The following is a 13,834-nucleotide window of genomic DNA, read 5'->3' as shown; positions in this document are numbered from 1 at the left end:
ATGAGCATTTGAGACGCGAACACACCATCGCCGCCATCGGAGACAACATGCGACCGTTTCCTCCTCTCCTTCTTGCGTATACTCCGTGACCGAAACACGGCTCGGGGCCTCTCACGTGGGCTCTTCTCCAGCTGCTGCGCCTCGGGCTTCAATCCCCCGAACCTTCTCCTCCCTGTCCTCCATGCGCTTTTGGCCGTGATACTAATAACTATGATAGGAGATCTCCTCTGCCCAAATCATGGAACATTCTATGGACCTTGGTTCTGACTCTGGCTCAAATTGTCTCTAGACAAGGTTGAAGTGGAAGGATACTCCTGGGATTGACTATACCAACAACTCGAATGAAATACCCCCACAGCATAGTAGTTATACGTGTTGTTACATCTCACGGACCAGAAAAGAAGCAAGCATTCACGGGAACCATCAATCGTCGTCCTCGTCACCCTCCGCATAGTTTACAGTCTTTCTTTTAGCTCTCCTCCCGCTCAAAGTCCGTGTTGGTGGCCGCTGGTTTGTAACTTTGACCGCCGGATTGACCTCCTTGGCATCAATTAGGTCTGGCATTTGGGGGTCGTGCTTCTCAGGCTCTTCTTCGTCGTCGAGGAAAGAGTCTTGGTCACTCGTACTCGGTGTCAATACGGACTTTTTTGCGCTCTTGTTGTTCTTCGTCCCGGCACCCGAACGAGGAGCCCGCACGGGTTTCTGCTTCTTCGTCTTCGCCATATCATACACGCTCTTTTGTGCGGCATGGTCGGACTTTGCTGCAGGAGTCGCATCCATATCAACCACCTCAGAGATAGCTGACTTACCCGCGGATACGGGCGTCTCTGCCTCTGCGGACGCTTCCCTTGCAGCCTGCCACGCGGCTTTCTCTGCCCGTCTTAGGGCCGCTCGCTCCGCTGTCGTCTTTGCCTTGAAAGGATCTCGAGGCTTCACTTCTCGTTTCTTTGGACGTAACCATTCTTCCATTCCTGGGGGCCAGTACACTCGCCCTTCAGGACCACCCATGCTGACCTCGGACTCTGGGACCGGAGGCGGCGGTTGAGCCTCCCCTTCAGCAGCAGCAGCATCGTCGTCGTCGTCGTCATCGACCAATTCTCCCCCGTCTTCCTTGCTCTGGCGCTTCTTTTTGGGAGTTTTCTTCTTCCTCGGAGGTTTCCATGGCTTGTTTTCGTCGCCCCGTACGTATGGTATGATGTCGTTGAAGGTATCAAATCCAGGCAGCTTGAATGTGCGCATCAGTTCGAAGACAGCTTGTTCTTTGTCCTTCGCCTCGATCATCAGATCCATGTCTGGCGAACAGGGCGGCAGTGTTGCAGGTCGTGGATTGTGCTTCCGCCGCTGCCGCGCAGTGACTGCCGACGGCACAGGCTCTGAGTAGTGCATTTTCTGCGTGATGCCCTTTCTTGTCCACGTGGTCTTGATCCTGTCATAGAGTTTCATGATATCCAGTGTCCCTTCGCGGACTTTCTCCGCATCAAAGACGATATTATGGTGGTGAAAATCCAAAACAAGTGGAATATTGAGTTCTTCACAGACAGGCAGCAGATCATGTACGCTGTAGCTGACATCGTCATTCTCGAGAACTAGCCGGTTTTTGACCCCTGGTGGGAGCTTGCTATAGTTCTCCCTAAAGCGAGCGATAGTGGCAGCCTTGTCGCCAAAAACACCACCCATGTGCAAGATCATCACGGCGTCTCGGTTCAGCTGCGGCGGCAGCTGTAACAGGTCGAGCATCTCGCAGTGGTAGTCCAGATCGCGAAATGAGGCTTGTATAACTTCCTTTCGTGGTGATCCTAGTTGGGTAAACTGCCCGGGATGCGTCGTCAGGCGATGACCGAGTTCAGCAGCGACGCGACCCGCCTCTGCAAGCACCTCTGAGGCGAACGGAGCAAGCTTGTATCCGTATACATCATGGCTGGCAAATGGAAACATCTCAGACGATAGCCGGAGAAACTTTATCCCATAACGGTCGTTCCAGCGCAACATCTTGCCAATGTCCTGTGCATTGGCGAGACCCAGTGCTTCCACATATTCCTGGCCCCGAGCTATATCCGCCGGCTGTTCCTTGTCTGGACGATTTTTAGTGGCATGTTCTGGCAGCTTGGGATCTTTCAGTGGATGGCGGTGCTCGAGGATCGAAGCAATGCGACACGTTCGTGACGAGAAGACTGGTGGATTTGCAGCACGGAGGTAGGTGTTTAAACAGGCGTAACCCAACCGGCCCTTCCAGGGCAGCGGGAGGTACGAGCTGTTGACTGGAGGCGGCCGGGACAAGGCTTCCTTCAGCTCTTCGGGGTTGGCTTCCTCATTTACTTCAACTTCGGGGTCTTCTCTATCCAGTCCGTCTTCTCCCTTGAACGCAGCTTTGGCATTGACGTTTGGGCCAGAAAGTGTCGCAGCATGTTCACCCACAGCTTCCCCCGGAGTCTTTATTTTCTTTCTTTTTGAAGTGTCAACCTCGGGCTTTTCTGCGTCTGGCGAAGCACGTAGAGCATTGGGGCCGTCTTCGATCATGTCATTTGTGTCTGGGTTAGTGTCAATCGCTGCAGGGGTGATAGCGGAGGCTCTTCGGGAACTAGTCCGTCGTGTTGATGCAGGAGCCGGGCTGGCAGAAGGAGCCGAAGTGGCATTGACTGTTCTCTTTCGTTTGGGCATCTTGAGACTTGATGGTAAGGGCAAAGATCTCAGAGGCAACCTATAGAGAGCATAGGGACTAAATGCCGGGGCAATGTAGTTTCTAAGAACCAGTAGTCGATGTCGACAACCTCGTCGGACTGATCGCAGAGGATGTGAAAGATTCAACATGCGACGTATCTCTAAAGTCTACCAGCTTGGCTACGAGGAAGGAAAAAAAGTCACAATGCATAATCTCCCTTGCAAGGTGTAAACAGTGTCACGACGTCATGACTTTTTGGTGTCGCTGGCGTCGCGAACTTTGCCAACTCCCACACGCGACTTTCGAGATCCGTTTCACACCCGTGTCGCTTCAGACCCATTTATGATTTCGATCGGCCCAGAGGCTGGACTCCGTCTGCAGCCAAATCGCCACCAATAAATGATGAGCGGCTCATGGCACGGCGGCAGACTGCGAAACCCCCTCCTTGCGCGCCATTGATCCATCGAGCCCATCTCAAGGGGTCTCGCCCGCTGCAAGGATCAGTAAACGGACAAGCTTGGGTGGAACGGCTGATGACCTTCTCGCTACGGAGTGCTCAGGGAAGCTTCTCCATCTCAGTGGCAAACAACTCCTCTGATTTGTCCCGCGGCAAACAGTCTCAATGCTCTGCGCCACCAAATCACGAACCCTTTATCCGACCAAGGGCCATGTGCGAACTCCTCCTCATCCTTCTGACATGGCCAGAGCACCTTCACGCGGTGGCTGAGAGTCAGCAGCAATTAATGCCTTCTTTCTGCCATCTGGCTCTTACCGACTCGGCCAAATTCTATCAGGCCACTTCCACGATTTGTGGTGGCTGTCTAAGAGTTGCTTGACGGAGAGATTGTGTGCTTGTCGTTCTTGTCCGGCTTGGAAGATACGCCTCCGCACTTCTTACTGCTGATAGCTCGGCACACCACAACTCTACACAATGCCAGTTATCGCCAGTTTTCGCAGAAAGCTTTCGCGTACCAAGTCTGCGCCAGCCCCCGTCGAAGTAGTGGAGGGGAATCAGGATATGTTGCAGCCATGGCTCAGCAACGCGTTGTCTCTGACATCCTCCGACGAGCAGCTTGTCTCCAAACTGGCCTTCACCCCCGAGACGGCAATAATCGAGCGAGCCCCTCGCCAACAGACTCCATCAGTGGGGACTAGGTGGTCCGAACGGACAGTCTTTAACAACGTTGAGTCTGGTTTCCTTTCGCTACCGACGGAGCTGTTGATGTTCCTCCAGCCATATTTGACCCCGAGTAGCGAGGTCGCCCTTCGTCATACTTGCTCGAGGTTCTTCCATCTTTACACCACGCCGTCTTTTGTCCTGACAGGGAAAGAGCTGTTCGATTTCCTCTGCATGACTGAGCGAGATCAAGATCCCACTGAACTAGATAAGCTGGTGTGTGGCAAGTGTCAGACGCTTCATAACCGGTATACCTTTCCGACGTCAGAGGTCAAACAGGAACCTACCTTGCGAGATTGTCGACAGGTTTGGTTGTGTCCGCATCGTCACCTCGGTTACCAGAAGACGATCCGGCACATCAAGGCCGGAGTGGAATCACCATTTCGAGTGGAAACACTGGAACCGTGCTCCAGGTGCAGAAACTCTATTCGCAACAGGTCTGTGGCCGACCGACCGGAGAAAGGCACCTCAGCAATGGATCTAGAGAATCCGAAGGCCGAGTCTCTTTTGATCTCCAAGGTTGCCCTCCTTCAATCACCATCGCCTCTGTATAACACGAGAACAAGCGGCGGTAGTGGCATGTATAAAGAAGTTTTCCAGGTCAAGGATGTTTCGAGCGCTCTGCAAGGGATCGACTTCCGAGTTTGCCCTCATTTGAAGCTCGGTGATCCCTACATCCTTAGCAAGTTCTGCAGAGCATGCATCAACACTCAGCGCCTCCCACCAGGAGTCAGAGGTCCACCTTGTATCAATGAGTCAAAGCGAGATTTTGGAGACAGCCGGGCTGGGGCGAAGTGTAAAGGTGCCTGCTTTACTCGAGGTTGCAAAACGCAGTTCATGTTTCAAGCTCGCGAGAGTCTTTCGCCCGATGCCTCTGGACGACGACAGGTGTGGCTCATTATTGTTGTCTATCGCTGGCTCGGTCCACTCCTGAGCGCCGGACGGAATGCGACCTGGACGGACCACACCATCGACCATCTGGAACGGAAGGAGATGCGCGCCAAATGGGCTGAGTGGGAAAGGGCAAATCGGTCTGGACGACAATGCATGCCGAATTGGAGCATCTGCCTTCTTCATCCGGAAGATTCGAATTTGCGCTGAGATGAGGTGTTTGGAGTACACAACAAAGACGGTGCGACGCGTCGAGTCGTGACAGCAACGCTGTGGGACCCTGTGTTGGAGCGCCGTATATCATTCCTCTATCATCCTTCGCGATTGAGATCAGCAAGCGTGACCAACTCTTCAAATACTCACGGCATGGAGTTCCTCTCTCACGTCAAGAGAATGAGCAATGACCTCTCCTAGATGGACGCGTCACGGATGGAGCACGACGAATCAAAACACAAACCAAGAGCTGCATACAATGATCAGCAGCACAGTCTATTTGCAGTATATGTGAGAAGTTTCTCCAGTAAGGCAATTATTGACAATCGCAATCACACCGACGTCCTTTCCAGGAAATAGGCCAGATTGGCGCGCGAAAACACAGAAACCTAAAATATAAATGGCCCGCCTGCCCCGGATTTCTTGGATTCGGACGAGGCTCGAGCCGATCTTCGATTGCCTTTTTGTGGCTTACGATTGGCGACGTTGTCGCCATGACAACGGCTGCGGGGGACATTTGACCTTTGCCTCTACAAAGCCTGCTAGTTCGGGACCTGGAGTCCATGGGAGAGACCCATGGGTCTTTCGTGGGCCAGAAGAATGTCATGCTGGGGCAGGGGACCCACAACATTCTTTGAGGTGACTTTCCAGCTCGCGCATGGGCCTCATCCGTTTCGCTTTAGCTTGCTGCGGTTGCCAGCAGTATCCAGAGCAGCATGTCTTCGGGCATTGTCCAGCACAAATTGTTAGTTCGCCATCTCAAGGAATCAAAGCCGGAAGAACGTTACCGGGTGTGGCTATACGGAGGCCCATGTGGACAGTTTCGAAATATACATAAGTGAAGCGCCATGTCGCTCGCGAAGACAAAACTTTCCGTCCCTTGATCAAGCTTGATCGCTTCCCTTCACCCCTCTATCCTCCAATTCCCTTGTCCGCAAGAGAACGTGCTATACGTGTGCTCATCCTGATACAACCCTCTTGCATCAATACAGGCGCTTCGCCTAAGTCTTCCCCCCTCCCCCTCTCTCCTTGTCCACGATCCCTTTGACAGTTCTCTTCCAATGTCTCGCTTACTACGCACCTCCCTTGCAGTCTCCTCTATCTTATGGCTGCCTCTCTGCACTCAAGCCCATATGCAGATGAGCTGGCCATACCCCCTGCGAAGTCCCCTTGATCCTGATGTCCCTGTTGATGAAAAGGACTATAATATGGTCGCCCCTTTGTTGCCGGATGGTTCTAACTTTCCATGCAAGAATTACCAGAATGACTCAGACGGTGCTTTGACCAAAGCAACCTATATGGCCGGCGGTACCTACGACATGTGGTTGAATGGGACAGTCGAGCACGACGGAGGATCTTGTCAACTGTCTCTGTCTTACGACAACGGAGCTACTTTCAAAGTCATCAAATCCATGATTGGCGGATGTCCCTTGACTCACAACTACAACTTTACGATTCCGAGCTTTGCGCCTTCCTCCGACTCGGCGCTGCTTTCCTGGTCTTGGTTTAACCTCGTCGGAGATCGTGAGATGTACCAAAACTGTGCGAGGGTCCAAATCATTGGCGGATCGAACGACAGGAGACGCTCTCCTTACCGACGACAGGCTTCTTTGATGCAGGGCCTACCGAATATGTTCGTGTGCAACGTTGGTAACGGCTGTCAAACCATCGAGCGGCAAGAAGTGGTCTTTCCAGATCCTGGTGACGATGTTGTCTATGGCCAGGATGCCATCGTCCCCGATCCAGGTCCGGGTTTTACCATTGAGGACGATGCTGTCGACACTTCCACGACAACCAGTGCATCTATCAATTTGGACTTTCCCTCTTTGACAACATCGTTGACTAGCCAGACTACTCCCCCTTCGTCGATTTCAACGACAACCCCTGATCCTGCGCCCACGACATCTGCTGTTGGAAGTACAACCGCCGATGCCACAGAAGCGCTATTCCTCACGACTGCTTCCACCAGCCTGAACTCGACCTCAACCTCACTAGCTCCCTTTCCCTTGACGAACGTGTCAACAACTGCCGCGGCTTTTGCAACGGGAACGGGAGTCCTTTACGCCAATAGTACAGGCAGCGTTATCAACGATGTTGCTGATGCAACCACTTCGGCGATTCTGAACACTACCTCCACGTCCCAAGCTCCCTTCGCTCTGACAAATGTGTCCACGACTGCCGCGGCTTTTGCAACGGGAACGGGTGTCCTTTACGCCAATAGCACTGGGGTCCTTTACGCCAACAGCACAGGGAGCGTTATCAACGATGGATCGGCTGCAGCGTCGAGTTCCGGGATTCCCACCACTAGCTCATGTTGCTGATGCTACGACTACTTCCGCGACTCTAAACACTACCTCCACGTCCCTAGCTCCCTTCGCTCTGACAAATGTGTCCACGACTGCCGCGGCTTTTGCAACGGGAACGGGTGTCCTTTACGCCAATAGCACTGGGGTCCTTTACGCCAACAGCACAGGGAGCGTTATCAACGATGTTGCTGATGCTACGACTACTTCCGCGACTCTAAACACTACCTCCACGTCCCTAGCTCCCTTCGCTCTGACAAATGTGTCCACGACTGCCGCGGCTTTTGCAACGGGAACGGGTGTCCTTTACGCTAATAGCACAGGGAGCGTGATTAATGATGTTGCTGATGCTACGACTACTTCCGCGACTTTAACCACTACCTCCACGTCCCTAGCTCCCTTCCCTCTGACAAACGTATCCACGACTGCCGCGGCTTTTGCAACGGGAACTGCGGTCCTTTACTCCAACAGTACAGGAAGCACTGTTAACGATCTTGCTGATGCCACGACTACTTCCACGGCTCTGAACACCACCTCAACCTCTCTCCCTCTGTTGCCTTTGAGCAACAGCTCAACTATTTCCTCCTCTCTTCTCCCCACAACGGGGGCCCTTTTCGCTAACGTTACAGGTATTGTTGTATATAATCTTGCTGACTCTTCGACTTCCTTGATGACGACTACGATCCCGACCACGACCCCGACGACTTTGACGACGACTTTGACGACGACCCGCACGACCCGCACGACAAGCAGTTTGTCGAGATCCACAACGAGTGTGTCACAACCCACGACTTTTACGACTTTGGTACGCCTCGATGACGTCGAGACCACTGCCACAACCACAACCTCAATCCCAACCACCACTTCTACAACCTTAGTACGCTTCGACGATGCCGACATCACCACGGCCACTTCCGTGGCCACCACTTCTCCCACCCCTCCCGCCGGTCCCTGCGTCCCTGGGACATTCATATGCAATACGCCGTTCAGCTTCTCCCAGTGCGTCGGCAGCCCGACCGGCACAACGTACATCTCCATGGGCTCGGTGGCGGTTGGCACGACGTGTGTCGACGGGCAGATCATCCGCGAGAACGACGGGCCTTGCAATCCCAGCGGCACGCTGTTCTGCAACGGTGAGAGGCAGTTCTACCTGTGCGACCAGGGCGGACTCGTCGACATGGGCGCCGTCGCACCGGGCACGGTCTGTCAGAGCGGTGTCATCGTCTCTGTGTGATTTGGTGTCCGGGACAGTCCCGCCTGAGTTTCATCGATCACGACGTTTCGGTCTTTTCCGAGGCGTATGGGATAATGGGAGGAAATAAACAGGAGGTGTTTCTTAGGAGAAGGGGGGACAAGGAAAGCGAGAAAAGGCGTCGGGGATGCCTACAGACAGCGTCTCGGTCCTGACAGGCTCGGTACCTTGCTTTGCTTGCCCCTTCTTTTCTTTTCTTTTCTTTTCTGCCTTGACCAGACGGCGTTCTGAGTATCGGTACATGGCGGTGTCGGGGGATAAATGAATGGGTTGGAGGGGATAGAGAGAGGTAATATACACAATGAAATATTATATGGGACGATGGACAGGACGGGATAGGGGCGAAACGGCATACGGCGAAACGGATAAACGGGATCAACAGAACAGAACAGAACACGACGGACCTGTTTGTGTCTATCTATCTATCCATTGGCGCATGACAGGCATCAGTGGTAGGCAGGAAGGCAGGCGTACGGCAGGAACACACCAATACACAACAAACACACAGCAACGCAACGAAACAACTTAATGAGCATTGATATGTAATTGGGGGCCGGTGAAGCTTGAGTGGCACCACCACATTGGAGGACAAAATACAACTGCATAAAGAAGGTCCTTTGGGTTTTAAAATGCTCTCTCTTTGTATTCATGGCTCACCCCTAACCGCCAGCGGGCTTGGAACTCTCTTCTATCCCTCTATCCTTCAGGGCTGGGGGACTAGACTTTTGTTGGTGTGCTGAATCGCAATGTACATCAACTTGAGAAGCTTGCTCTTGCCTGTTCCCCCCTCTGACAAAGGCACACGTCTCATGCTGTCTCCTCTTTTATATATGTTTCTCGTTCCAAGCCATGCCCGTACGGTCACTCGCGTCCTGTTCACCAAGCACACCGATTATGCAATCGCAACTGCGCCAGAAAGCTTTTCACTAGACCAACGCGCGTGCTCATAACCATGCAACGTCAACATTGAGTATAGAGCATAATGTACTCAAAGCAGGTAGAGGGCTATACACAATGGGTATCAACAGAAGGCTTAGAAGTTAACAACAATAACGACAACGCATAACCAACAAAGATCCAACTCGGTACCGGGCAAAAAGCGCTGCTGACCAGGCCTTGTTCTGCGATCCAAGTTGACGCCGACTCCTCGAATTGTGCTTTTGCTGTGACATATTACTGGATTATTGAGTACTGTAGTTTTCGTCGGACCGTGAGCCACCATCCCGAAAACGCCCCTGCTAACTGCATGTCGTCGTAAAATCAGCATGATTGAACACCGGGCCGATTTTCTCATATCGGTGGAGCACCGCCTGAGCCGCTTTCTGTAGATGTGTCGCCTTCTACCGTTTTCTTCCAGGCTTCCGGCAAGCAGACACAGACAAGGGGAAAGGCTTTAATCTCGCCTGACGGGGTCGGAGATTCTTCGCGAGTTGCGGATCCGTTCGAGACACCACTGTCTCGTTGCACCTTATGCTTGCCATCGTAGTCTTCTGCCCGTTCGTTGATACGCACTCCGGTTGCCCAGCCGTCATCCCAGATGCCGACCACTTTCAGCATGTCACCACGTTCCAGTTCAAACTCGTCTCCGGCTCGAGGTTGATACGCCCATAGCACCGAGACCTTATCTCCGGGGTGAATGTCATCGTTAGAGTAATAGTCCTTGAAGAACGGCAGCTGCTCTGATTGTCCACTTGCGACGCCTTCGGGGGACGAGAAGTCGCCTGGAGATGATCCATGCTGTGAGTCGCTGCCCGGTGAGCCATTAGCTTTCATCGCACCAACCGCACCCAGCGCCTTTTCGCGCGATTCTGGACTGTCACCGTATGGGTCAGTATGAGATGTATAGTTCCGCGGTCCGACTGTAGGTCCAACACCTGGTTGATCATCCTGCAGAGCAGACATACGGGCGACACGTCCGCCGGGTAAGACCTCATATCCTTGCTGCGACATGGGTGGGTTGTAGGACGCAGATACGACACCCTTCCTCTGGGGTGAAGGTTGATTGAGAACACTGCCTGCTTTGCTATGATCGCGTCTGCGACGCAGGCATATGAAGCACAGGATGATCACGGCAAGTAGGAGAAGAAATCCCACGACGGATCCGATAACGATTCCGGCGATCGCACCGCCACTCAACCCACTGCCTTTGTGGCTAGCGGCAGCTGTTGAGCTCGAGGTAGGTGAAGACGTCGCACTGGTGGTGGAGGAAAAGAGATTGGAAATCGTGGAGAAGACTGGGAGCGTAACATCCTGGCATCGGCCAGTCGCGTTGGAAGTCAAGCAGCACGAGTCTGTCCCATTAAGGGTGCTTGAGCGACAGAAGCTGCACAGACCCATCAAATTGCCACCGAACCCACAGTCCGAAGGCTCGTTCGACTCGCCTGTGATACAGCTTCCACTAATAGAATTGGCAGGCAATGCACAGTTGGTGAAGTCGGCTCGGAGTTCGTCGGCATAGTCGCTGTTGCGACCCGTGCACAGGTCGCCCGAGACAATTTGTTCCTCGCTCAGCGCCAGTTCGGCACAAGAATCGGCACACAGAGGTTCGGAGTCGGCGGCAGATAGACCGCATGGTGTCCTTGAGTTCTGGACAATTCCATTGCAGAGAAAGCTGGTCGTATAACGGGCATAGTAACTGGAAGTGTTGCCCAGGTTGACATTGTCGCAACCAAAGATATTGACATATTTTGTCTGTACATATTGCTGATCGACATATTGACTTAATTGGGTGTCGAAGCTCTCGGTCGATGTCACGAAAGCAAGGAAGGGACTGGAATCGCGTTAGGGCTTCTCGTCCTTGAACCGAAGAACATCAAGGTCACTCACTATAGGGCAACTAAAGTAGAATCTGTCGATATAGAGGAAGAGTTGAATGCAGGGCACGTCGTCGAACCAGCCAGTGATATGCAGCTCTGCGCAAACGCACCAGGAGCGAAAAGCGCCAATGCGCCTAAGGATCGAGGCTTCTTCATGCTCTTAGGAGCGATCGTCCGTCAACCGTAGATGAGTTGGATTGGCCAACTGAAGCTTCCCAATGCGAATATCCAAAATGTAACCACCTCTTTCGAGCTCCAGCTCATGCTGAACTCGTCATTCTTCCCACAACCACTCTGGCTGCTGTCGCAATCGGGCCTCTTTTGCCAGGCTACAAGACTCCAGGCTCGGTGAGGACGCTGAAGCTGGAAGCGAGGCGGTCGAGCTGTGAGGCGCCGTGACAGGGTTCGAGTCACGAGTGGAGTGTTGAGCAAAAGGGACAACAAAGGATTGAAACTGAAAGAAGTTGTATATTTCAAACGTGTCGAATGACGGCAGAAGAGAAGGACGGCGAAACGAGCGACTGTTGGTCAGTGGACTTGTCGAAAAAGCTCCGGATAACAAAAAGACCCTGGGAGCGGATTGGAGGCAAAACAAAAGCAAGGTGAGAAGATGCAGATGGAGAGAGTGTGGGAAGAGGTAGGAGATCGGAGGACTGGCAACGCAAGCAGCCGTGATTGGGGGGTTCAAGGGCTACTGGGGCCCAGTGGCTTCTGCAGAGCCCGGCAGAAGAGCGTCCCTGCCACAGTGAATACACACCTGGGCACCTGCAACTGGCTGCAATTGCGACCGGCTAGTAGGCTAACGGACTTGCCTTAGACACGCAGCAACGGGTGGGTTGTGCAGCGTGGCCGGGGCGATCGCGGACACCAAAATGTTCAGGTTGATCGGCACAGAAGGAGGACGACAGCCTAGTAGCCGGAGCTGCTAGCCTGTGCAGGTAATGGCCAGGACCCTAAAGGACCTTTAGGCTAGCCCAGGACCAGCCTCTGGCGCCAGCGCACGCCTTAAGCTGTGCATGGCCCTGGTGGCCCCCGGCTAAGTGAAGCGCTTACCTGTTCCTCTCACTTTGCAATTTCGCGGGACTCGCTTCATCTCGACGTCTGCTCCTGCAAGTCTCATGCCTCGTCCTCATCCCTGGTTGCGCTTCTGTCTTTGAAACGAAGCAATCTTTGCATTTCCTCTGGGTTCTGGGCAAGCACAACTTCAAAGAAGTACAACTGCCATGGTCCGGGAAGTACCTAGGATCTGCTGTGTGGCTTCGCCATGCCGTGCATGGACACCCTCAACCCCTCCCTCCGTCTATCCTCTCCTGCGCCTCCAGCCAGTACAAATGCCAGCACGACGTCTGGCTTGCTACCCCTAACCGAGATTCCGAAACCTTGCCTGACTTGCAGCAGAATGGGCAGTTCGTTTGAGGATGGTCTGAAGTCAAGGTTCGATGGTGTTTGTGATGCAGTGGATTCCTTGGTGGAGGGGAAATTGCATGGCGTTGCAGCCACTCACGCCAGGTCCGAACTGATCGAACCCACACAACCGACGTTGAGCAAAACATGGTGGCAGTTTCCGGCACTTGGGCCCGTTCAGTTTTGTTACTGACCAGTCATCTCTGCTGTCTTTGAGGTGTGATGCTCGGGTTGTTGGAGGAACGAACAATCTGTGCCATCTTCTACGAATGCACTCGTGTGTTGCTAAGTTTTCTTTCTTTCTTTCTTTCTTTCTTCCACCACGAGTAGACTTTTCGTCTTTCTCCAAAGCCGAGCGCATGGCGTCAACGTCTCAGCCGACACGAACCTTCTCTTGAAAGCTACGAGGGATGATCTCGTCTTGTCGGGCAGACTTTCAAGAGTTCATTGGATCTACACCTCCAACCCTAATGCAACCACATGCTGCACGCTGATGTCAGGCTGCAGCTGCTTTGAGTTAAATGAAATGCAGGTACTCCAGACTTTGCAGCAAACCCTAAAGCATACTCGTGTTGCACATCATCCCCCAAAAAGAGAACAAATACACCTTCGAGAGCCAGGATATCCCGTCCCAATGCAGACTGGTTCCCGCGGTTTCGGATGTATTCAAAAGCTACGAGTTGCAAGACAAACCTTCGGAGACTTTGGTGGGCAAACGTGGCAGACCGTTGATCAGCACGTATATTCCTGATCATGATGTGCATACCTGGAAGCACGGAATCCTGCGTCACTCCTTCTAAGACTCCAAGCCGTCGATAACGCTGAGGAATCCCCCTGCGCAATCTATCTGCCAAACAGATTCCCAATTCAGGTATAACTCCAATGTGGAAGTGATCTTCAAGTCTTCAACATTTTCTTTTCAGTGTTTGTCTATGCTGGATGGTAATGCCCGCTGTCTAGGGGTATCGCTCAACTCACATCTGTCTTACTCCATCATGCACGCCGGTGAAGGTGAGACTGCAGTAAAGCTGTCTTCCATATTCAAAGACCTCCTGTTGGTACAAATTTCGCTGTCCTGTTGTCCCGGTCTGAAAAGGCAATGTAAAACCCAATCCCGTA

At 53.0% G+C, this 13,834-nt stretch overlaps 4 protein-coding genes across 4 annotated transcripts; 2 read left to right on the top strand and 2 right to left on the bottom strand.

Annotated features, from left to right (window-relative positions):
* Positions 1–423: 423 nt before the first annotated feature.
* AYL99_08079 (UV damage endonuclease UvdE, variant) lies at positions 424–2,658 on the bottom strand (the record flags this gene model as incomplete). The annotated part of the gene is made up of 1 exon (XM_018839587.1): positions 424–2,658. The coding sequence occupies one exon, from the start codon at positions 2,656–2,658 to the stop codon at positions 424–426; it is 2,235 nt and encodes a 744-aa protein (XP_018690708.1).
* A 932-nt stretch (positions 2,659–3,590) lies between these two features.
* AYL99_08078 (hypothetical protein) lies at positions 3,591–4,937 on the top strand (the record flags this gene model as incomplete). The annotated part of the gene is made up of 1 exon (XM_018839586.1): positions 3,591–4,937. The coding sequence occupies one exon, from the start codon at positions 3,591–3,593 to the stop codon at positions 4,935–4,937; it is 1,347 nt and encodes a 448-aa protein (XP_018690707.1).
* A 1,136-nt stretch (positions 4,938–6,073) lies between these two features.
* Positions 6,074–8,477, top strand: AYL99_08077 (hypothetical protein; the record flags this gene model as incomplete). The annotated part of the gene is made up of 2 exons (XM_018839585.1): positions 6,074–7,226; positions 7,309–8,477. 2 exons carry the CDS (start codon positions 6,074–6,076, stop codon positions 8,475–8,477), a joined length of 2,322 nt encoding a protein of 773 aa, XP_018690706.1.
* Positions 8,478–9,785: 1,308 nt separating this feature from the next.
* Positions 9,786–11,467, bottom strand: AYL99_08076 (hypothetical protein; the record flags this gene model as incomplete). The annotated part of the gene is made up of 2 exons (XM_018839584.1): positions 9,786–11,265; positions 11,322–11,467. The coding sequence occupies 2 exons, from the start codon at positions 11,465–11,467 to the stop codon at positions 9,786–9,788; spliced, it is 1,626 nt and encodes a 541-aa protein (XP_018690705.1).
* Between the last annotated feature and the right edge of the window lie 2,367 nt (positions 11,468–13,834).

The sequence above is a fragment of the Fonsecaea erecta genome (genome assembly GCF_001651985.1).
Source record: "Fonsecaea erecta strain CBS 125763 chromosome Unknown Scaff7, whole genome shotgun sequence".
Lineage (NCBI taxonomy): Eukaryota > Fungi > Ascomycota > Eurotiomycetes > Chaetothyriales > Herpotrichiellaceae > Fonsecaea > Fonsecaea erecta.
The sequence above is the reverse complement of the archived record's forward strand: the minus strand, read 5'-3'. Positions and strand labels throughout refer to the sequence as shown.